The sequence below is a fragment of the Tauraco erythrolophus genome, chromosome 12 (assembly GCF_009769465.1).
Source record: "Tauraco erythrolophus isolate bTauEry1 chromosome 12, bTauEry1.pri, whole genome shotgun sequence".
NCBI classification, from domain to species: Eukaryota; Metazoa; Chordata; class Aves; order Musophagiformes; family Musophagidae; genus Tauraco; species Tauraco erythrolophus.
Genome location: NC_141476.1, coordinates 17,548,655 through 17,573,204, shown reverse-complemented (window position 1 = coordinate 17,573,204; position 24,550 = coordinate 17,548,655). Strand labels below are relative to the sequence as shown.

At 40.5% G+C, this 24,550-nt stretch overlaps 2 protein-coding genes across 3 annotated transcripts in view; both read left to right on the top strand.

Moving 5' to 3' along the window:
* The window catches only part of STIMATE (STIM activating enhancer), a 35,244-nt gene extending 24,837 nt beyond the window's left edge, over nucleotides 1-10,407 (top strand). The window contains exons 6-10 of the mRNA XM_086619275.1: nucleotides 291-412; nucleotides 6,539-6,651; nucleotides 7,571-7,648; nucleotides 8,543-8,692; nucleotides 9,586-10,407. Of these exons, the coding sequence (XP_086475401.1) occupies nucleotides 291-412; nucleotides 6,539-6,651; nucleotides 7,571-7,648; nucleotides 8,543-8,692; nucleotides 9,586-9,702 (580 nt within the window). The 3' untranslated portion in view covers nucleotides 9,703-10,407. The remainder of the gene's footprint in view (nucleotides 1-290; nucleotides 413-6,538; nucleotides 6,652-7,570; nucleotides 7,649-8,542; nucleotides 8,693-9,585) is intronic.
* A 7,107-nt stretch (nucleotides 10,408-17,514) lies between these two features.
* Nucleotides 17,515-21,401, top strand: MUSTN1 (musculoskeletal, embryonic nuclear protein 1). Of its 2 annotated transcripts, none has more exons than XM_009989004.2 (3): nucleotides 17,515-17,538; nucleotides 20,331-20,451; nucleotides 21,247-21,401. In XM_009989004.2, the coding sequence occupies exons 1-3, from the start codon at nucleotides 17,530-17,532 to the stop codon at nucleotides 21,348-21,350; spliced, it is 234 nt and encodes a 77-aa protein (XP_009987306.1). In that variant the 5' UTR covers nucleotides 17,515-17,529; the 3' UTR covers nucleotides 21,351-21,401. The 2 variants fall into 2 exon arrangements, with proteins under 2 accessions (XP_009987306.1, XP_009987305.1); XM_009989003.2 differs by lacking the exon at nucleotides 17,515-17,538 and adding an exon at nucleotides 19,847-19,855.
* The last annotated feature ends 3,149 nt before the right edge of the window (nucleotides 21,402-24,550 follow it).

Below are 24,550 nucleotides of genomic sequence, written 5' to 3'. Positions count from 1 at the left end.
GTAAAAAGAATATTGTAGTTTGTATATAGTATGCACATGCATACACCAGAGGTCATAAAAATAGAAGTTGAAGCTTAACCTTAAGGACAGAAGCAAAATACTGAGACTCTTCTAAAAACTATTTCAATTTTAGGCTTACTACGTAATTACAGAAGTGAGTAAATGATTATTCTCAATGCTTTGGCTCCTCAACATATATACACATCTCTTATCAATCATGGTGTTAAATACACTGAACTTGTAAAAGATGGACCCTTGCTCCTTGTTTCCTTTTACATTTTTCCTTTCAGGTACCTTATCAACTTCTTGTTAGATGCCACACTAGGAATGCTGTTAATCTACATCGGTATCCGTGCAGTCAGCAGCATTGTGGAATGGCAGCAGTGGGAGTCCCTTCGCTTTGGTGAATACGGTAAATGTTTCTGTTCTTGCACCGAAATGATGTTCGGAATATTTCTGCTAGTGACTAAATCACCTTAAAATCGTTATATGGTGATTATAGTGGTCATTTTGATATTTCATTTGTCACAGGGGTTCTTTTAAGTTCTGTATCTCAGCATGCATCTTCTGTGTTAGAAAGCTTCACAAGTTTCTAAGCATTTAGTGAGTTTGGAACAACTGCTTGAATGTTATTTTTTTTTTCTTAGGAGTGATTGAACAAATTATGATATTGGCTAGTCTCATGGGGAAAATAACAGCAGGATAAATTTACTCTGAAACACTTTTAAATAAATGATAGCTGAAAGGTAATTTCCTATTAAAGCTTTCACTGAACCACCTGCTGTTGTCTGAAGATAGGGGCTAAGAGTTCTGCTAGCCCTCTGTAAACAACCACACACCTTCAGTGAAGAGAATGCCAAGATGGTCTGTGCTCATCTGCAAGTGACTATCTCTCCAACTCCTAAACATAGGGCTTGTGTCACTGATGAAAAATGCATACATCTTTGTACGGGCTAAGGGATAGACTATAGTGGAATCACTTTCACATGAAGTTGTGAGTGTTGCCTTCTCTTAAGTTAGCCACAGAAGTCCACTGATCTGCAATAATTGTGGATTTGCAGATGCAGTTGAGTATCATACATACTCAGCATCAACATTTAGTTCTGTTCAACCTGTTATTTTCAGACTGCTTAGTCTTACTGGTTGGGAATGGGAGTTCTGTGTAGATGCTGTAAATTACAATTGAAGCTCCTTGAGATGGGAGTGGGGGAGACATTGCCTGATAAGAAGAGCTATGGCTATTCATCAGAGAGAAAAACAAACAAACAAAACCTTGGGGGTGGAAGAAGGAAGGAAGTTTGCCTACCAAAGTAAAAGCTTTCATAGCAGTTTTATAATTATCACTGGTAGGATTTTTATTTTTGTAGGTTGTTTTTCTTTTTTTAATGATCCTAAGTGGCTGACAGAATTAAGAATAAATAAAGACCTCGCCAAGTTGAAGTACTTTAAAAGCTTGGGGAGTTTACAATTAAATCAAATAGCATTAATTGCTGTCTGCTTTAATGTCAGAGGTTTAAAATAGAGATGATGACAAGCATCTATCTTAGGAGAAATAACTGCCTAGACCATTAGGGCATTTTTTGCTAGATTTATGTAGATTTACTGTGTATCTTTTAGGGTACAGTTTGTGACCAGTTAAGCTGTTTAAATCAGCACTGCCACAACCCTGTTTGTCTGCTTTTTTCCCACATGCCACAGTCCAATATTTCCACTCTTTTCCTTGGACTAGTGCACATCTAACTCTTCAGGGAACTGATTCAAAGCACTAAACCATCAGAAAATTCACCATATGTAGAAAAGTAAACAGTTCCTCCAGATCAGTCCCCAGACTTGGGTCTTTAAAGGATTAGGTAATCACCAGTGCCCAGGGAAGGGAAGAGGGCAAGGAAAGAGCTGAGCTACACCTTCTGACTGAGCTTTGAGATCCATTGCCCAAAGTCCCTCTTTCTGATTGTTGATTTGGCTTGAAGCCATCTAAAGATGTTTGAACAGCTTTTAGCCCGTATAAAATTGGCTTTCCACTCAGAGCAAAAAACTTAGTGTATCTATTACAATTATAGGTAGGTACTTGTAGTCATGTCAAATATTAGTTTTTATTTCTTCTGAAGAGCGTTCTGGTTTTTCCTGTGTAATCTGTTCTCCTCTCCCGTTTTAATATCCTTTGTCTATGTGGGTGGGAGGGTGTGGGGAGCGTATTCACTCTCCTGAAATTTGTCTCCATCTCTTACTGGCTTCCAAAGTGAACCTGTTTTTATTTTAGTTAGCTATGAGGCATCTGTGACTACAGTAACTAAGCTCTTAAAATGAGCAAATGCACTTTTATTGTGTTCTGCTGTGGAGGTGGTCTGTGACTGATCCATTATTGTCATTTTGAGTTAGATCTGAAATGCTTAAACTTGTTTATCAAATCAAGTGTTTCTTCCCTCCGCATGTGCGTGTATAAGCAACGTAAGAAATTATGTAAGTCCTCTTTACTTAGTTGCTCTCTCCAGTATCAGATTTTATTAGTGACTAACTTTCTTTTCTGTATCTTCATTAATGTACTGTCCTGACCTTAGTGTGTTGGTTTTTAATCAAGCTATCATAAGGACTATTAAGAAAAGCATACTGTAAATACATGTTTCCATTAATTATGTGGGAGAGACTTCTGGTATAAAGATAACTAGTTAGCAGATGGAAAGTTATTAGTAATGGCTGTGCAGTAAGGTTAGGCCCAGTGTAAGAAATCTATCTAAAAAGTTACATTGGAAGTTACAAGTTTGCCGCCCTCTTCTGTTAAGTGCTACTGTTGTTTCTGAAGTGAAAGCCCTCGTACAACCATTTTGTTTAAAATTCTTCACTTTGACCTCGGGAAAAATCTTGTCTTATTTTTAACAAGATTCTTTAAAATAATTAAATTGAGTAGAAGAGTGGACTAAAATACAGTCCTCTGGGGTCGCAAGTGTGTTTAGGCTTAGTAGTTTGAAGTTAAACACGGATGTGTAGCATACACGGGTGGTGAGGTGTCGGCTCATTGAAAGGCGCCAGACACTCGTGGCATTTTATCTGAAGGAGTAAAGCCAAGTCCTCAGCTTGGAAATCAATGTCTCTTCAGTTTGTTTGCAACTGTGGGAAAACAAACAAGAGCTGCTGCCCCTGCCCAGCACTCCCTTCAAAAAAGTCTCTCCTCTTGTGATTGAGTGATATTGTTTGTGTTTCTTGAACCTAAATAATCATTTGTCTCGAGTTAGTTCTCACTGTGAGCTCATTTCCCTTCTTAGCTCTATTACTTGATCCCTGGTGATTCATTACTTGAAGCTGTCACAAAAATAGCAGTGTCCTGCTGGTTTTAAAAGCCTCTTCTTTATATGGAGGATAGTTTTTAAGCATAAATGCCTCAAGGAAAGAATGGATACCAAAATATCAGCATTCATTAACGGTTGCTGTTTGTACAGCAAAACATCACTGCACGCTGATTTATGAACAAAGTAGCATGATGTTCCCTCAAGGGGTTTTTTTATGTTAGAATTTTAAAGTTTATTAGATTTGTCTTCACATTTCCAGTTTTGTATTTTTCAGATTCATTACATCAGCAGCTGGATTTTAATACAAGTGCAGAATCAGTTAATATATTTGAGTATGTAAAGAGGAGAAAAGCAGTCATGATCTGTACTGAAAAGAATGTTCCCTGTGTTCTCCTTCCCTTCTTGTCTTAGGCTACTTTAGCTGCTGTGAGTAGGAAACAGGCGACTAAATCCCTTTTGGTGACAATGAACTCTGTTGGCAACTAAATCATTCTGTGGTCTCTTTGCTTGTCTTGCTTCTCAGATGGCAAAGCTGAGAAACTGTATTTGATGCATTTTTCCCCCTTTGTTTGCAGAGCAACTTACTTACAGCCATATGGAGTAGATAGCACTTACTTTAAAACTTTGGAAAATTTATTTTGGAGTAGTTCTGTGAGTTGGCATTTTCTTAAGAAAACTTCTTAGGATTTGAAGAACAGAGAGAAATTACAGGATAGAGGAATCACAGGTATTTTGTTCAAGAGCTGTCTATAAATGGACTTCTACAAAGTGGCTGATGAAAGTAGCATACACTAGTATAGACTAGTTTTTCATTGCCCGGCATTTTCAAAAAAATGTTGCTACAGTGGTCACTGCTGAGGATTCAGATTTTTCAGTTTCAGTCTTAATGTGCTTTTCTTGTAGTAATAAGATGTCTACTGATTTGCTAGTTTATTCTAGACATGTAATTTATACATGTCAGGTATAGAATCAGAATTCAAGAGAGACTGTCAGAGACTTTAGAAATTAAATTAGAGCTGTATGGCTTCAACATTAACTTTAAAGTTCTAATTTGAGTTTGTGTACTGAATCTTTGAACAAGTGTCCTAACTGTTCTTGGGAGCACCTTCTGGATGTGGTGGTGTTATTAACTTCTACTTTTTCCCTTGAATTGCATAGCTTATAAAATCATAGAAAAAATTTGGTTGGGAAGGATCTCTAGAGGTCATATAATCCAACCTCTTGCTTAAAGCAGGGTTAACTTCAAAGCTATAGGGGATTGTTCAGGGCATGGTCCAGTCCAGTTTTTAATTGGTCCATGGTTTGAGATTTAAAACTCCCTTTGAACAACCTACTCCAGTGCTTAACTGCTCTCATTGTGAAAGGTTTCTTCCTTTATGTCAGAATTGTTCGTCCACCCATCCAGCCTATATCTCCTCAACTTTTCTACAAGGGTGCTGCTGGGAGACTGTCAAAAGACTTGGTAAATTCAGAACAGACAGTGTCCCTGTTCTCCCTGCTTGTATTTGGAGCTGGAGATAATTTGGTGGATGCAGTAGGGCACACAAAAATCCTCATGTATAATTTAATATACACAACTTCTAATTTCAGTCATGTACCAGAAAAAACCCAGCACCCCTCCCCGCAAAAACATCATGGAACAAAACGTTCGTTGGTCATAGTGCACAACAATCAATACAGAGTTTCACCATCTTTAGACATACGAAATCCCATGTGACGGAGTTGGAACAGATGCAAAATTGCTATACCTGTCTTTACTTTTAGGAATTAAATACAGATTGAAAAAGGGCTTAGAATAAACTGGTAAAGTTTCAATGATAAATCTGTAGCTAAAGCTAGATTGTGTTTTTTCATATTTGCTAGTTAATGAAAAAAAACAGAGAATGCTAAAAAAAAAAATGTGGAGTATAGAAATCAATTGCTAAAATTTGATTCTCGAATCTAATTTAGGCATTCTATCTTCAGAATTAGCACTGCTCAACTTTGAATTACCGGTTTCCCCTTTCAAATTTTCTAACTTTTTTTTTACAACAGAAGCCATAAAGGGCAGTATATAATTGTAAAGCTGAGCATTTCAACCGTTTTCCTCTTGGACTATTGAGTGTTGATCACTAGCGCTTACTGTAAAACTTGTTTAGAAAGTTTTTCTTTGTTTTGGACGCTAATCTGATTTATCGGTTCTCTTCGTAGCATTTAAAAAGCAAACAGTAAGTCTCAAGACTATTACCAATTATTAATACTGAAAGCCTTTCAGAAATGTTCCAGAAAAGGAAGTAGCTACTATCCATTATGCATTACAAATACATAAAGGCATCTCAATTTCCATTGCCCATTATTCATCCCCAGGCTAAAAGTTTTAAGCTGCCTCTGAAGATGTTGCAGAGGCTATTGTGAAGACTAAAGAGCCAACACCCCCCCCTCCAGAGCTTCCTTTTGGTTCCCACTGAAGTGCTGCTTTAAGCTCACCTGCAAAGCTTTTTAGATGTACCAGTCCTCTTTTTTCCTTTTTTTTTCTCTTATTTTTTTCCTCTGCTTGCTTTCATAGGGTATAGTAGTCTACATAAGTTTTCGTCTTCAAATATTTGTGGTCTTCATTCTGTCCTGGCAGGTAACTTAATGCACTCAGCTTTTCACTCTGCCACAATGGGGTGCAGAAGAATTTTAAAACCCTTGCAGACTGAAACTAAAATATGATCTTCATTTTTTGTTTGATTAAAATTTTCGTAGCAGCTCTTGCACCTGTTGCTTCAATTATGATTGGTTAGTTGTAGAAACTAACTTTGTGGAGAGGAAAAATATGCTTAAGACGACCTAGGGAGAATAGCAGAAATAATCTCGCTTCTACTTAGACTGAAGGGAAATATGTTTTTCCCCAGCTATGTTTTCCTTAAGTTTTCCCTTTTAGGAAACTTAATACTTCATGACAGAGGGTCAGAAATAACAATTTGATGAGAAACAAGTGTAATGCAACTATATCTGTCTTGCTTTCATCAGATTATGTAAAAAAACTGAGTGTATAACCAGGTACTGCTGAATTGGATAAAGTCCTGTTATATTCAGTTTCTAACTGGTACTTTTTGAAAGTGGGAGGTGAGGCTGAGGGAGGGGAAGGAGCAGCACTAAGGAAATTGGAGAAGGCACTTTAAGAAGATATAGCTGCCTTGCCATCCTCTAATACTGCTTTTCTAAAATGTTTGCTGTGAAGTAAAATCAACCCTCTGCGTATATTGAACGTGCATTCTTCCTTCTTGCAGGTGACCCAGTGCAGTGCAGTGCTTGGGTGGGCCAGTGTGCTCTGTACATAATGATTATGACATTTGAGAAAACCATCATCATTATAGTGCTTCTTATACCTCAGTGGAAAGAGGTTTGTATTTTTATATTGTTTTACAGAAAGATAAGTTCAGTTGGAAGCTGTAAACCAATAGGCTTCTAATAGTGTTTGTTGATTTGGCTCAGGCATCATAACTGTCTACAGTCAATGCTGTTTAACTCTGTAGTGGTGTTCTTTTAGTTTGATTAGAATACTGCTAATTAGACTTTCTGGCATCCATTGCCAGAAATATCCTGTCATATTTTGGAGGTTTTTTATATACTGCAATATATAAAATTTTATTCCAACTCCTTGTCTGAGTGCTTTCAAAGCTGCTAAGTGGTTTTTCTCTTCTTAATTCTGTAACCCTTACTTACAGCTATTTTGTATTACTTCTTACAGTGTTTTAAAGAATTTTATTTGCCCGACCTTGTTGATAGATCTAAACTGTAGAATTTTAGCAATTTGCAATGGATTAGTGAAACCATTGCTGATGACTGGGTAAATATTTATTTTGATAGACTCTGTGCAACGTAATGTTCAAAGTGATGGTGCATGGCGTTATAGCCCATTAAAACCAGTTAATCTTTATTGTATGCTCTGTGCTACTTTGGGAACTGTCGTTTCCTTACTGTATATTTTGTGAAACTGCTCTGTTTAAATTTCCTAAAAACGGAACTTGGAGCTGTGTGCTCCCCAGGAATATGTTTTAAAATGTTCAAGATGATTCTAAGACAGCTCTTCAGACTTCTGTAAACAAAAATGACAGAGATAAGTTTCTTGCTAGCCCCACTTATTTATCTGTGGTAATTTAAAAGATGTCCTAAGTACTTTCCTTTTCTACAAAGCTGTCCTTTTTTGGTTCGTACGAATTACTTCTGTAGCGTTAGCTCGTACATGAACAATTGCACTTACTAATCCAGTTATGTGCACATGCTGCCATGATCTGAACTTAATCCTTTTCTTTTCACAGGTAGCTTTATTGAATCCTATAGAGAACCCCCAGTTGGAGCTGGCTATCGTCATGCTGATAGTTCCCTTCTTTGTTAATGTTAGTACAACTTGCACGCTTCTGTGAGATATTTAGTTGGGTATCTTTCTGCCATGTGTTCATTATTTAATGTTAATCCTTTAAAGCACAGCATGCCTTGTTGCTTAAGTTAATTTTTAAAGAAGAGGAGTGTTAAAGAGTGGATAAAATGTCTGGATATGTAGATTTTACAAAGTTGAAATCCATATTGAGCTAAGTAACCAGGCTAAGGAGAGGTGCAGAAATGCCTCATAGATCTCTTTGGCCTGATGACTTCAGTAGATTGAATGTAATACTGAAATACTGACGTAGAGATTATAAAATTACAATGAAATTTGCTTTACGAAACAGTCTAAGGATAGCTGTACCGTGAAGTATCCTGTGTCTGATCACAGCTAATAGTGGCTGGCCTATGATGGAGCAGAGGAAAAGGGCAAGTGCGCAATCATCCTTCCCAAAGTATACTCTTCCAGCAATCTGGGATTTAGGGACTAGAGCCAGAGATCGTGGGTGTCCTTGCATTTAATAATTGCTGGTGATTTTTTTTTTTGTTTCATTAATTTGTTCAAGCAAGGATTTTATCCTTTGAGAACCGAAAGTCTGTTGCACTAAGATGCCTGCCTAAACCATTCACATTTTTTCACATTTCTACATGAGGATTTAATACAGGATCACTCTGAATAGCAGCTACTTTTCTTATTTTCTTCTCATGTACAAGTGAATAAAGTAGCTATGTTGTAGAGCATTCATGCAGCGTGTAATAAGCCATGTGACTGTATGCCTAGACAAGATTTTACCTGTTTGGTCATTTCAGGATTATTGTTAGGTTTTCCTAATTCTGTCCAAATACTAACCAAATGAACATATGCTACTCTGAGGAAAACTGAACTGTCACTTCACCCTTCTCTTTAACAGGCATTAATGTTCTGGGTAGTAGATAATTTTCTTATGAAGAAAGGGAAGACAAAAGCTAAGCTTGAAGAAAAGGAAGCAGGACAAGATTCAAGAAATGGAAGTAAAGTCCGATACAGGAGAGCAGCATCGCATGAAGAGTCAGAGTCAGAAGTACGTAGAATTAATTATTGCAATTAATGCAATATCAATCCAGCTCATCCCTCATGCCATTGATTTCATTGTAACACTGTCAGCTTAGTTTTAATTTTCTTTGCGTGTACCTCTAACAGTAGTTCCTAGCATTTGCAGTTGAAAACCAGTTGAGAAAAATGGTATTGTTGCAGCACTCATGGAAGTTAATTTCCTTCCAGGTGGACAGGAAGACATAATAGTGTATTTAAACATCACAGGTGAACTGTGCTTGAAATGCTTTTGAAAGAACCCACACAGAATACAAAACTAATAGTCAATTCTAATTCAAAGAAAGGTTAATAGCTTTAAGTAAGAGGAAGCTGGTGACGGCAACTGGCCTGATTTTGGAGAAGTACTTAGATCCTTGCTTTAGCATAATTTTATTCTAAATTGTATTAAGTGGGCAGTTTTCAGTTCAACTGAAGGATGGGTGGGATCTTTGAAGGTAAATTGTTTTAGCTTTAGTTGGTTAATGTAACTCTTCTGCATTAAAGACAGTACTGTTTATACAGGGTTTTATTTAATAAAATGACTGTCCTATTACCCGTGTGGATACGGACCTTATATATTCTCTCTCATTTTCACAGAAAGCTGCCCCACTGTTCTGGAGGTGCCGGAATCACTTTTTTGGGTTTAGGGTCAGTGATTGTAGTGGAGATTAATACGCATGCATCCTTCTTTGAAATTTACTGGAGGTTCCAGATAGAATGCGTGACATTGTTTGATAGCACTGGCAGTCATGTTCTGTAAGCTCTTTCTTGAGCAAGTAATAAGGTGATTTGCAGGCATAAAAAAAGTGAAAGGTTAAAAGTAGAATGAAGAAAGAGTGTGACTTTGATCCATGTTACTCAGAAGCCATAATTTGTTTTTAGATCCTTATTTCAGCAGATGATGAGATGGAGGAATCAGATGCTGAAGAGGACCTGCGTAGACTGACCAACTTAAAGCCCATTAAGAAAAAGAAGCATCGTTTTGGTCTGCCTGTATGACACATTCCCTGACCTGTGTGTGTGCAGGTTTCGTGGCAAAAACTTCAGTCAGTGGGTTTTAATGTTGCAGTTGCATCTCCCTTTTCGTACAAACTGACTCAAAAGCAAGGTCTACCAACAGAATGCCGACTGATGGTTGGAAGACTTCCAGTTGGGTTGCACTACAGACACACTGACCAATTATGCAAGAATGTCTTTTCATCATGTGTGGAAAAACAACGTTGTTAAGGACTAGTCGGGAAGGGGATTTGTATCTGGCATTTCAGAGAAGATCATAGAAAACAGATACAGCAATCTCTCACTTATGGTTACTGATGATACAGCTTAAGATGTTCCCAAAAAGGCATCAGAATCGACTAAGTTAAAGGAGTGTGTTTTATTACTAAAACTGGCTTTTGCAGCATAATTCCTAGAGCAGAATAGTTTATGGTTACAAGCTGTAACTTAACGTTATTTTTTTAAGTACAAATGTTTACTTGCTACCAGGTACCTATGGAACTAATAGGTGGAACAAAGATTTTTTTCCAAGTCTCCTCAAATCTATCGACTATTTTATATTTAAGTTATATTTTCATACAATTGTATTTAAAGATTCTTGTTGTCAGAGAAAAGGGTGCAGTTCCCTTTTTGTGCAGAACAGATCAAAAGATTTGTAGTGAAAATCTTATTTATCCTTGTGTCCTGGTTTCAGACAAAGGGATTGCAAAGGGATTGCAAAATTGCTCTCTGTCACTGCTGAAGTCACCAAATATCACTAAAAATGCGGTTGTAAGTGTGATTTTTGACTATATAATTAGAAAATACCTTTTTTAGTAGGAGGTGGTGTTCGCATATTTGACAAACGTGCACTTTAGTGTATAACAAAAATCTGTTGTGATGGGTTATTTGTGAAATGAATATCTATGGATGAGGCTAATTATTTCTGTTTCTGCAAGTCTCCTGTGCATACCTCTCAAATGACTCAAAAGAGATGGAATATTTCTTATACTTTTCCTTGTATGAGGGCTGCAGTACAGGACTGTGATCTGATTGAAGCAGTTGTGCTACAATATTGCAAATAATTCTGTCCCTTGTTCTTTTGTTGGAAAAGCAATCTTCTATTTAATGTGCTTTAAAAAAAGATTTCTCCTGTTTAATTTCCATAAAGTCTCATTATCCTGTAGTAGTATAAAAAAAAAGAGGTATAATACGGTTGTTACTACAGAACTTTTTGTGATTTTCCGTGTCTGTCTTCTGATAATTGACAACACGTGCCAATCTGAAACCTAGGACATGTTTTCAGTGACATCCTTTTGCTTTGCATATTTTCTAAATGATTGTTTGCAACGGCTTTCCTTGCTTAGTTGAACCTTGTGCAGGACAAGGTAATGTGTCAAAGAGGTGACAACAGACCTTAGTTGCAAATCTGTTGCAGTATCTGGACATCAGAAATGTTCCAAGCCTTAAACCAAACAGTTTCATTGGAAAACTGCTCAGAACTTTTTAAAATTTTTTACATTTTTTTATAGATTTACTAGGTCTTAATGTGATTTACTATCTAGACCACTTAAATGGGCCTTAGTAAATACTGAACTGTGCGCTCCCGTACTTACTTTCACTGTTCCAGCATTCCTTTTCACTGCTTGGCTGCCGAGGTGAACACAGTGTTGTGAGACTTCAGGTACACCTCGGCGTGTCCAGCCGCCTAGAAGGGACATTGCACCAATCCGAACGTTTGCGAGTTTAGTTGAGCCACTGACCTTTGTTACTGTGCACTGAAATGTAATAACTGCAATAAGTTTAAGTACTTGTGTTTCTTTTAGCGTAAATCTAGAAACTAATGGCAATGGAAGCTTAAATGAGTTATTCGGGGGTGGGGGGGGGGGGGCGGGGAATGTCCCTGATCGTTGTTGCCTCTGTGTTAGTTTTTCTGGGTTTTTTCATTGGTTGTGTGACTTGCATCTTCTCTTGGCTATTTACCACCGGGTGGGCACGTATGTCCAAAAGCACAGTACTTCAACGAATTCATTTTCATCGACAGAATAGACTCACACAGCTCACTTTTCCAAAGGGGTTTAAGAGCTAGGACTGGCTCTTGCCACAAATGTCAGCATTTATTTTTTTAGCACGGGATTTGTTCTGTTTCAGATAGTGAAATAAAGCTGTTCAACATGTGCTACATCCCACTGCACAGCCATCACTGTCCTCATCCACTGTCAGAGATAACTGAGCAGCGCACACAAATTTAACTGTACGAGCTTTCATTTTATCTTCCCTTTCCCTCCTCTTCTCCGGTTAAATTATCAAAATTTTCTCCTTCTAGTCTCATGTTTAGTCTGTGAAGTGTCAGTATGAAATTATGGCCTTAATCATGTCAAGATATTTGTTTTGAGCAGACCTCAAACTTATTGACCAAGTACGAAACAGTTGAAAGCACTACGGAGCAGTTTCTTGAAGGTGGTTGTAGAAAGGTGTATGAATGCCTAACTTTTCATGTCTTAAGTGCTTAAATGTCACTTGGTTTGAGATTTTGATATGCCTAGCATGATGATGTAGTAAAGCACTATGAGCCAAAGAGACAGAAGTATATTAAGTATCACAGTAGTAGCAGGAGGAGCATATCTTCAGAGGGGAAAAACAGCTCTAACTTTTCTCTACTAAGATAAAAATTTTATTCACATCCTTAGCCAAATAACAAAAACTGGGTTTTTTTTTTTAGTTCATTCTTTGTTATCATATGAAAGAGATGGAAAATGTAAAATTGGCAGTTTTCCTTTTTGTAAGATAAAAGTTGGAATTTTTGCAATAGGTACAAGTAGGACAAGTGCTCTTGTCTGAAGAGCTTGGGTGTGTGAGAAGGAAGCGTGTGCCTAGTGCTTCACTATGTCTTTACTGTTCGTTGAAATGTATTGGCAGTACAGTCTGAAATAAATGTTTTCATAACGAGTTGATCCAGTAGTAATACTATAACATCTGCATTGTCCTCAAATTGGCTCTCTAAATTTATGCCTGATAAACGTACTTCGGGACAACTCAAAGCAAGGGTTTAATTCAGGCTGTGCTTAAAAAAGTGTGATTCTGTTTAATGAGAATAAGCTATGTAGTATATGCCAAAGTAAGAGAAAGGGATTGTAACTTAGAGAAGAGAGACAGAAGTATTGGTGGAGATCTAATTTACCACGAATGGTCAACCTAAATGTACTAACTGTTTCTAGTATCTGACCTGTGACACATCTGCATAAACTTAAAAAACTGGTGTTGTCTAATAAGTGGTTTTCAAGTTCTGGCTTTAATATGTTCAGGTCCCCTTGTCTTACTTTCAGTAGGTAAATGCTGTATGTTAATGTTGCTCACTAAAATGTACTATAGCTTTTCTTCAGGGAAAACTCAGAAATTGAGTTGCAAATTAGAGCAATGCAAAGTGATCCCCCCCGGCAGGTGTCTGCTCGGATTCCAGCGGTGCCTGGGGAAGGAGGTGTGGGCTCTCACTCTGCTGAGAGCTGAGCATCACAAGGAATTTCTGCCACTGTGCTTGACTAACCCATGTTTGCAACTTTGCTGTGCTTTTTACAGGAGAAACCAGTAACGAAAGCGAGTAAATTCAGCCACATCAAGTCAGAGCAGATCTACAGCATAGGCGTGCAAACTTTTTTAGGTAGAGTTTCCAGTTCAATTACTGAAAATGACTACTATGGTTTTACAAAGTAAAACTGCAGTATCTTTAAAAAAGGGACTCTTTTGTAGGTGTTTGTCTTGCGTGGATATCTGTCTCAAACTGAATGTTGAGTTTGTTTGTAAGTGAATTCAGAGTATAGCCTATGTGAGCAAAACCAACAGCTGTGTTCTGCTGCCCTCTGTTTGGACCATGTTGTTTAATGAGTGACGTTACCTTAAACTTTTAAGGGTGTCTGATGTAATTACATTGTATAATGGTTTACAATAAAGTGACTTGTTACAGATTTTTACACTTGTTTTATACTTGCTCTGTTTAAAAGCGCGTCTGTTTGTCTTTATAATGTGCCATTGTGGGAAGCAGGTTTTGCTACTGGAGTTTAACTTCAGAACTGCAGATCTGATTTTTTGCACACTCATGTTGCTGCTATTTTCAATATGTTCATTTACCTTAGTAGCAAGTCCTGTTTCAGTTGGAGGGACCGCTGTTGTTAAGTAGCAAATTTCGGTTATGACTGTAGGAATCCTTGTAAGCTCCTCTTGGATCTGTTCCCTGAGGAGAGTTTTTGCCCTGTGCGTGTGCACGCATGGAGAATAACCATCTGTATTTTCATTCTGAAAATAAAACCTTCAGTGTACAACCTAGGGACTCCTGAGATTGCAGAACATTGACCTGAGGTCTTCTGGAGTGTAGAATGTTGCTAAAATGCTTTAACCACACAACTGATTATCACAGCCTGCTTTTGGCTTTTCAAGCAAAGCCAGACCTTTTGGCGGTTGGCAACAAGAACATGTAAACTTAGAAATTTCTGAATTTACCTCCAATGTCCTGCCCCTTGGCAGAGGCACGGCCTAATTCAATAACTTGTTAACCTATTTTATCTTTGGTTGCCGTTCTCATTTGTTTGCGGCGGGTAGTAGAAGTGCAAGCTGAGGGAACATGTCTGAGGATCCTGTTGAGAAGTTTGCTTGTGCAGTGCCTTGTGTCACAGAACTCATGTAGTACCTCTTCGGAGACAGACAAGGGACATGTGGGGATGTCTAGTTCTAGGACCAAGTTGCCTCTCTGTCCCTTGTCTCGGAGGGTGACGTGCTGGAGATGACCAATGTCTTCCTTGCTAACTTGAGTTTCTGCTACTTCCTAAAACCGTGCAAAAGGTGAAGGGGGAAGCAGTGCTTATTCTTTTCTGTCTGACAAAGACATCGCTCCTACATGCTATCTAGTGCAGAGTTGTCTCTTAAGCTCCAGGGAAGCAGCTTCCTTGATTACTGAAGTGTCTGGAGCAAGCACTTGGACTTCCCTCATTATACCCAACAAAATGAGTGTAGTCTATGGTTTCTTTCTGTTTTGTTGGGCAGAAAAATTCCATTGTACTTTCCAGGTTCCCTGGAGGGTATGGCATGGTACCTACCATTGATTTTCCAGAGTGCTTTAGGAATGATGACCACCATGTAGGACGAGAGCTGGTTCACTCTGAAGCTGTAACATGACCATCTGCAGGTAATCATTGTTTTGGTTTGTTTGGTTTGGGTTTGTGGTTTTTTTTAGGCCGCAAATAGTGAGAGGTTGGTACCTTTATGCCAGAATAGAGCAGAAATCCTGTTCCTACTGAGCTGCTGATGCTGTCACCCCTTCCTATCCTGGTCGGAGTGGTTCGGTGTATTCTGCTGGGCTGGACCTCCACAGTATCGATCTGCTACTGCCTTTGTAACTCTTCAGTGTTTGCCCGTTGCTTTCATTACTTCCCACCTACTACATCCAAGCGGTGCTGTCTCCATACCAACTGCATCCTCAAAGGGAATTTGGAGAATGATCTTTAACCTATCGAGCCTGTCAGTCCAGTGGGGAATGTTAGCAGTTTCCTGGAGGAGAAATCAAATCTTCTGTAAGATTTGTGTCTCCTGAAGATGACAGAGGCCAGACGTGTGTATATTCACTGAATTCTCCGTGGTCATTGCCATGTTTTAGCTGCAACTGTTCCTCAGCAAAGGAGTTTCCAACACTTCCTATTGCACTGGAAGATGAAAGAGGATTAACTTGTATTTTTAAAAACCACTTTTAAATAAATGAGCCTCTTTTGTTTCATTGTCATTCATGTCCTTTTTAACAGATCTCAGGACCTCAACCAGGTGAACAAGATTTCTACTCTGAAACGTAAGTAACTGGAGACTTAGGTTGTTATTTTTGTAAGGTAAAATTAGCCTATGGTCCATTAAGAGGAGATGGTCGTGCTTACTGTTCAGTGTTGATTTAGGGAATGTATAATCAAGAACAGAATTGTCCAGGCTATGGGCGATGTCATAGAGACTTCAGGATATGCTGCCCGCCTCTGAAGTGCCTCATCTCCTACTCCCGAATAGCGTGCAAGCTGAAGGGGTTTTGATTTTGTTTGTATAAATTACATGTCCATGAAAGCCTAACTCTTGCTTTCCAGTAAAGAACATGTAGTACCAATTAAATGACGCAATTTTGAAAGCTGAAGGGGAAAAAATAGTTCAGTAGCTCGAATTCTAAATATTTGCTTTAAACATGTAGAGTGTTATTTTCCTGTTGTGGTAGATAGTGTCAGAATGGTGACACTTACGGGACTATATAGAAACATCTTTGTAGAGGAGAGATGTTACTTTGTATGATAGAAAAAAATCTGCTGTTTTTCCTAAAGTCGATGGTTTTTTTCGCTTGCTTTGTTAGCCTCCTAAAAGGTACTGCTGTTCTGCAGAAAAGTTTCCTCTAGTTTACTAAGCTGCAAATTTAAAATAGTGATTCAACATAAGGGTGGCTAAGTACGTAACATCCAGACTGCTGCTTAACCTACAAGTAATTCCCCAAATAGCCATGTAAAGGAAGGCATCTTCTCAGGCCTGGAAAGAGCTCAACTTAAAGGCAAAATGGGCACCCAGAGGCCTCGGGGATAGTTCACAACAGACAAATCCCATAGTCCTGATCGTACGGCGCTAGTGCTGTGGTGTTGATGAAAGGTTTTCATAATGAAAAATGCCAATTTTGTTTTACCTGCCGTGCTTCTCTCTGTAGCCCAAACAAAACACAGATTGAGCTCGAGAAAAGGCCAGGGCAGATTTCTAGCACTACAACGGTCGATCTTGCTAGTAAGAGATGTTTGAAGGTCTGCTGCATCTGCCAGTCTCATACTAGCATAACTGGCTGAAGTCTTTGCTCTTTGTAGGTGTTGAGTGCAGTCATAGAAGCTGATTTTTTTGCATGATGCAAAGAATTAATATTAAAAAATATAAAAATAAAAGGGAAACGACCTCCCACCCAATCCTCTCCCAGTAATAAAAAAATAGAGTTCATGCTTAAGATTTTACTTTTTCTGTTTTAATTAAAAAATTGTTTAGAGAACAAGTGTTGAAATTTCTGGAAAAGGTTTTACTACTGTCAGCATGTACAGTGGGGAACACTGAATTTATTCGTGTCTGTGTAAGCTATTCCTATACAGATGACAGGTGAAATGATTAAACTTACTAATACTGCTGTAAGTAGAAAATGATTTTCCTCCCTTGGTTGTGTAAGAGCCCGCATCAGAGCCACCTCAGCAATAGAACCGAAAGGGTAAAACCGTATCCTATTATTAACTCTCCAAAATGCACAAAATACTCTTCTGTTAAAGATCCCTGTGCAAAAGCGATTTAGGGCACGATGTTACGCTTCGGATGTTAGGTTATATAATCTTTAGAGAATGTGTATTGTCTTACTCTGGGAAAGAAACACAGACACTTGATTTCTTTTCTCCTCCTCAAGAGGATTCAGAGTCAATTTTGTACCCATAACAAAGTTTTGCCTTCTAAAGTTATAAATAGAGTCCCAGCGGACTCCCCGGGAAGTCATTTTGTAGTGGATCGGGCTTCCCTGCGGTCCTGCTGCCACAGCTGTCTGCTCTCGTCAGTGCCCGGCTCCATCTGTGCCCGGGCACGGGGCGCGGTAAATACTGCACACCCTCGTCATCGCCAAGAATAAACCTTTCAACAGCAACAACCTCTGTCAACCTAAATCACCCTGCGTTCTGGTTTGGGAAGATGACCCAGCTAATGACTTCATGTTAGATGCTCTATATAAGTCGAGGAAAAAAACAGGCGTTCGCAGAGCTCACAGGCTGGATTTAATCAAAGCCGGGAAGCGACCTCGGGAGGGATTACGGCCGAGTGAGCCCCGCCGTTATGTCACAGGTACGGGGAGATGTGATGAGGCTGGCTCTCGTTGGCGCAGGGTGCCTGACAAAAGTGTTAGCTGGCTCAGACGCTTTGTTTGGAACGACTCATTAACCCCTGAATTCAGCTTTTTTGCTCGATGTGGCTTTTCAGTTATGTAGAAGTATTCAAACGCTCTGCTTGAATATTTTAACAAGTCGTTAGGTGGGTTTATTTGATGAAGGAGGAAGGCAGCTGCCCTTGCCATGGTTAATTAATTTAGCTTTATAAATGTTCTGTTTTACCATAAATGTTTTTATTTCTGTAGGAAGGGAAAAACCATTTCCACGGCTCCGATTTGGGATGCTTCGCAGAAGGGGTGATTTCTGCTTTGCTAACATGCTTCCTCAGACAATGATTTGAAATTTCAGCAATAGTTTTGGAAGGACGTGGCTATACTGAAGCGTGCTGCTGTGTAAAGTTTAAGCTGTTAACGCGCAGAAAAAGAGAGAGCATGACTGAAAATTGTAGCTGTTAGGATACAATGTTTAAGACTGAAATTTCCTCTTGCGTGCTTTTATGTTCTTGTGTAACTAATGGTTTGTCTTTACTGTGTTCCCCAATAATCAGTGTTTCAAAGTGATCTTAAAATTAGCTCAGAAACGTGGAGTTTTTCATATAAGCATTATGTTCGCAACGCAAGCTACGTGTGCCTGGCAGAGCTCTCCCCATCATGAGGGTTTTGCGTGGTGGGTGGGATGGAGAGTAAGAACACAGGGAGGGGAGAAGAGCTCAATCCTTCGACCACACAGAGCAACTTAGTTCTGCTTATTTTCTTTACTCCAAAGAAAAAGGCTTGAAAAAACAGTCATATTTCTTGTAAACCAACACTTTTTGACTTGTGACAGGAGGAGATAAAGCACAGGCTGTGCTGCTGCGCCAGCTGGGAACGGCTCCTGGCAAAAATGCGCTGGCCTTGGGAGCGATTAACAGCGTGTGGCTGTGACACTGGCCGGCCCGGGGCTCACCTCTGTGGCTCACAGTGACCTTTCCGCGCAGCGTTTTTGTCTTTTTAGCTGGGGGCCAGCTAATCCACAGCAGCTGTCCTGCTGGAAAATCCACCTGTAATCAAAGCATGAGAGGTTTTATTTTAAAATAACTCAGTCAAATTTAACAGTTCTGCTCCACCTGGCTGTGTTTTGGTGTATCCCAACTGCCTCCTTCCTTACCCCATCCCCAGGAAGTCTCTTGTGTGGGTGGAAAGCAGCCTGGCAGTTTGTCTCTTGGCGATAATGGGTGAAGGATCTTAGCAGGTTTCCTATTCCTGCTAACAAAACAAGGTTTTTTTCCCTTTCTGTGCTGAAGCCAACACAGGTCTATACTTGCTGCCTGTGGACCGTGCTGTGGGCATGGGGGACCGTTCCCATCACATGCCAGTTTCCCTGGCTGTAGGGATGTTTGGTTATCCAGCTAACCAGCCAAAAGCTCTTGTGAATTTTGAGGGGTTTGCTCCCAGCCTTTCCCCTTGCTTGCTTTGGCTACTGGTAGAGTGTTTTCCCCAGAGGTCTCATGAATGTTTTGTTTCCTACAACACATGCGAATGGGATTGACAGTGAGCTATTCTGAGCGTTCCCGGGAATTTACAGCCACAGGAAACATGCCGAAGGCTCCCGTGCAGCCAGCCCACCCCTGCCCAGAGCCAGGCATGCACACCCTGTCTCTGCAAGCTCACTGGGACTCACTGCTCTGGACTTTCACGGGCCTTGGGGGATTTGTTTCCCTCCACAACTGTTTTTAGCTTTACAGGCGGTTGCCTGGAAATGTACGAGTGGGCTCCTCTGCTGCCAGAACCCAAATATCAGGAGCCTTACGATGTAGCAATGGTAAGAGAAGCTTCTCGCTGGTGGTTCAGTGTGCAAATCTGTTAAAGTTGGAGTGTGGGGGACTTTAATTCTTTTTAATCACATCTTCTGTGCCCCTGCTGCAAGGTCTGCCTGGTGGGACCTTGGCAATCTGTCCTTGAAATAATAAACTGAAGAGGGAATGTCAACGGTGCCGACTGCTGCTGGTTGACATTGTGTCTGACTTTGAAGTGCTCATTTAAAGGTAGGGATAAACTGATAGGATTCCATCTTATCTTGATTTTCTTCTAGCAAGATAAACCGTAAACAGATTAATACTTGGACGTTCCAGTGCACCAGCTGATGAGGCATCTGTTTCCATATTGCATTTCCTTCTCCTTCTTTGGGTTCCGAGTCCAGTGTTTCAGATGTGTTCAGTACATGCTCGTAGACAACCCTGCTGAGTGCTCAGATACTTTTGTTCCCTAAATTTAAGAGCAGTAACTATGAGTCAAGTGTTGAGTTTATTCCAACTAAGTCAAGCCAGGCTTCAGAATCTCTGACCAATTTCCCTAAGAACTAGTGAGTAGACTGAGGCACAAGCAAATTTTGTAATGAAGTTTTTTTTCCTTTCCAAATATTGGACAGATTCTTGAATTACTAATCTGATCTTCCAGAATGACCAGGCAGGGCTGGAAAAAGAAAATTTTAAAATAAATTAAAAAAAAAAAGCAATCCACTGTCTCTTTCAAAGGCTGTACAGACAGAAGACAATTTCAGAACAGTAATAGTGGCAACAGATTTTTGGGAAGAGCAGTGAAATCATAGTTGTGCAAAGATCTGGAGTAACTGAATGTACAGTCTCAGAATGGAAATCGTTGGAATATTGTATTAACAACTTTGTGTTGTAGCCTTTGGGTTAAGGCAGCTTTGTTTCCTACGCTTCTAAACACAAAATACTGATATGTGGGCAATGTGTCTGTTCCTTAGCCAGCCCCTGTGAAAAAGAAGCGTCCTCCAGTGAAGGAAGAAGACCTTAAAGGAGCTAGAGGAAACCTTTCCAAAAACCAGGAAATTAAATCCAAAACCTACCAAGTGATGAAGCAGTGCGGTAAGTCTCCTTGATGGAAACCATTAAGTGGTCTTCCAAAGTAAAACATCGACTTAATTGCTCTTTCCAAGTGAAAGGGTTCCCCTCTGGAAGAGCAGCCAGCAGTGTGCTCATTGACCCTGGCCTGGCTGCGCAGGGACTTTGCATCCATCATCTCGATGGTAGCACGAGGTGCCAACAGGGCTCTGCTCAGGGTGATGGTTCTCCCTGTCTGGACAAGGCAAGAGGGAGAGCCCTTAACTTTGCCTTCTGAACCAGGGTTCAAACCGAGCCCTGGGACCATAGTGTCAAGGGCTGCCCAAGTTGAAGATCAGAGGCTTGGTTGTAGAGTAGGGGATTTTTGGCCTCTCAGTTGGATCAATTTGATGTGTTTGAGATGAAACAGATATTAAGGGGGGATAAAGGGCAGAAGGTGGAGAGGACAGAGCAGGTGGTTGCACTGAACACCCCTGGTGCTCTGGTTTTGTGTTGCTTTTCCTCCATCAGTGGAAGAGTCCAAGAAAAAATTATTAATTTTAAGCCTTTCTCAGCATGATAGCTTGGACCTCAGTAGTTTCCAAGTTTCTGAAGCACCTGTGGGGATTTGGGGCCAGTCAATGCAGCGACCATCTACAGGGGCTGTCAGCTGCCTCACCCTGGGGGGGGAAGTGCTGCGTTTTAAGGTTTGGGAAGTAACATGGGCAGATTTGATGGGCAGCTTAAATATTTATCAAATATGTTTTAGCAGCACTAGTTTTACTCTCTGAATTTGATGTGCTGCTTCACTGATTGCCTCTCCTGGTTTTCTTTTCCAAGAACAAATGGGCTCTGCAGCACCCTCCATATTCAGCCGGGATCGGACAGGGGGTGAAACGGTCTTTGAGAAACCGAAAGAGCCGGCCAAGAGCGTCTTCGGCTGATGGCGGAGCTGGATGTGTCTCACCTAGATGATTGTTGCAAATTTTTCCCAAATTTCTACCGCTTACACTAAAGTCACTGTCGACCTAAGTAGCTAGTTTCTGCTGTAAGTCCTTAAGTAGGGAATAAACTGATGTCGAAGGGTACCACTTACATGTTAATTTTTATTACGTGCTTTCTTTCTGTGTGTTGAACGGCGATTGTTATAATGGTTTAATAAAAAAAGATTGTTGGACACATCTTGGCACGCTGTGGTGACTAATTTCTACTTAGGCGCAGCCTAATTCTGTGGCTACTTTGGTGTCACGAGCTGTGATCTAGTCTGTCAGATGCAGAGGACAAACACCCAGGTGGCACTGCTTGAGCGTCGGCACAATCCCCTTGTGCCCTCCCTGAGAGGTGGGTGAGGAGGAGCCGGTCAAGGGGACGTCACTGGAGCCTGCAGACTTCACCCAAATCTGTGCTGACCGCAGTGGCGCCCTGGCCAGGCCCCTCAGCTCTGGGGAGTGTTTCTCTGGAGTGTTTCCCCTCAGCTGGATCTTCATGTTCGAACGCGGATGATCCTCTGCTTTGCTGGCAGAAAAGCTGCTGCTCTTTTCCCATGCCCCAAGTCCCTGGCAGCACATTGGGGAACAGTAAGAATTTAAGGAACTATAATTTTGCACAGCCTGGCCCCGATTAAAAGGTCAAAGTGTTATCAGAGATCTCTGAACCATGAAGAATATTATCTTTGCCTTTTGTGTCCCAAATGCTTGACGGATAAAGCATGCAGACGTCCATGAAGCTCCCAGAGAGGCTGCTGAGTGGGATGTGCACAAGGCAGCAACAAATCCTTTGGGTTTAAGGGGGAGGTTTCCTTAAAATATTAAAGATACTGCTGGTGTGTTGCCCTGCCCCACTTTTTTTTTCCACTTTTAATGATTATTTGCAGCCAAGACTCTGCCTCGTCTCTCCGCTGGACTCGATTTCTCCATGGAGCCCGGGCTCCTCACTGGTAACTCAGCACAGACTCTTCCTCTGAGAAAGACCCCTTCCAAAACTTTGAAGATAAAAACAAAACAAAACACCACGGTGAAGAAAGTTCCCACCCTGATGACACTAGAGCTGTCTCTGCATCGAGTTTAACAAACTCTCGTTAATTAATCTGTGATCAGAAGTTGGCAGGAGGTTGTTTAATAATTAGAAAAATGGTGGAGAGGGACAAGTGGGGCATAATGTTATCGCTTTCTTTTGTATGACACAAGTGACTGAAGGTTGTGAATTGGCTGGGCTGGGTGGCAGGGAGGGGGTGCTGGATTTCAGACCCGGCTTCAGGTGTGTTGGTGCCAATTTAGCGAAGCACGGAAACCTCTGTGTCCCACAGACTGGCAGCGTGGATGCAGCAGGGAAGCAAAGTAAGTTATCTGCCAGAAACTTGGCATTTTGCTGATGTTTTTATTTCCAGGATGTCCTCAGGTTCAATTATTTGTGACGCTTTGCAGTGCAACAGTAAGTGCTCAGGTCCAGGGATCTTTTTTTCTTTTTCTATCTTTTAAGATGGACCTCATCTAAAAAGTATGCATTGGAGGTGAAAGTGTATCCCCAGGATGAAGTCGCTCCCCAGTTGGGACAGCAAGGTCTGTGCTCTTCTGTATGAATTGCAGGAATCCTCCTCTGTTCCCAGATTTGCTGCTGTGCTGGAAAAGTTACTGGCTGCTGCTGCTGCAGGACAGGAGATACTTGTAGGTGAGAGAAACAAATATAAAGCCACATGGAGAATTTTTTGTAGTTTTTTTTCTTCAACCTTGAGAATCTAAAAAGCCCAATCATGGAAAATGTTTTCTTCCTATTTTTCCTCATTTTCATGATGAGAAATTGTGACAGAGAAGTGTCTGAACAAAGCCCCAGGTTTTAAGTTTTTAGGTTATTTTGCACTCAAAAGCATCTCCTGTTGTGAAGGTGGATTTAGATCCTTCCTCCAAGGTGATCTAAGTCTTTTCACAGCATGTTCATTCCTCAGAGTAAGAAGCAGGACTGATGCCCAGTGCACCAGCAGCAACGGGCAGTGGACATCAGTGGGGATGGCTGTCGCTGGCGGTTTGTACCGAAACAGTGATGTGCTCAATTCTGGGGACAGGCTTATTTTCCTGCAGCTGCTACAGCAAGCCACAAAGGGATGCAGGAGGGATTTCACAGCTTCTCCGGGTGCTGGCTTGTTCCATGCACCCAGGAATGGGCCAGAGCCAACCACACAGCCTACATCTGTGCAGTTAAAGCAGCTCTTTAACATCCACGTGATTTTACATGTGGATATGGGAGAACCGATGACAGATCCACTTAATTAAAGCTAAAGCTTTGGCTCTTGGGGATCTTAGACCACTAAGTGTATAATCTTGTGTGTTTTAAGGGATTAAAGCATTACACGAGTTGTAGAAGTTACCCAAATGTGTAGCACTTTTAATTTTTCTCTGTTAAACTATACATATTTACATGTCCTGCCATAAATGATACAGTATTTACAAGTAGTATAAACAGTCTGCCTGGAAAAAGTGAAGTTTATTTTTAAAAAAATGTTACTTAAAGCACAAGCCTTGTAAGACCAGGCTGTGTTCAACAGACTCTTTATGGTAAACTTGTAAATGTCTGTTGAAGTAATAAATTATTGATCCCTACATTAGTGTCTTGTCACAAATCCAAGGCCACTGGAAGCATGCTCTCCACCGGAACACTTTGTAAAATAGCAGTGAAGCAAATGCAGATGCATGTCTTTTCACAGGATCTTTGTGTTAATCTAGGACAATTAATGGCATTACCTACCTTGGAGTTATAAGGGGGAAAAATGCTGTCAAAAAGCAATATAGGAATTTCCTGATTTCCGCCAGAAATTTCAGACCATTTACAAAAGGTTTTGAGAACCCTCATCTATACACCAGGCATGACGTTGCATGGTATGGAATATTCCACTGGCCAATTTAGCCCTTGATCCTAAATTCAAATCATAAGGGGAGTTGTGGACCCTTCGTCCCGGCCATGCTCCCCCCGCTCCCCAGCCTGTTGTGCTCCTGCACGCTGGCAAAACACAGGAAGCGGAAAGGTCCTTGATGTCTCAGCACATTAACGTCTGGTTGCACGTTAACGTCCCTGAATACATGTGTTAATTCAAACACCTACAGGAACCAGGGGCTGATGCAGCAGTTGCATATGTTGAGATGATCTTCTGAAC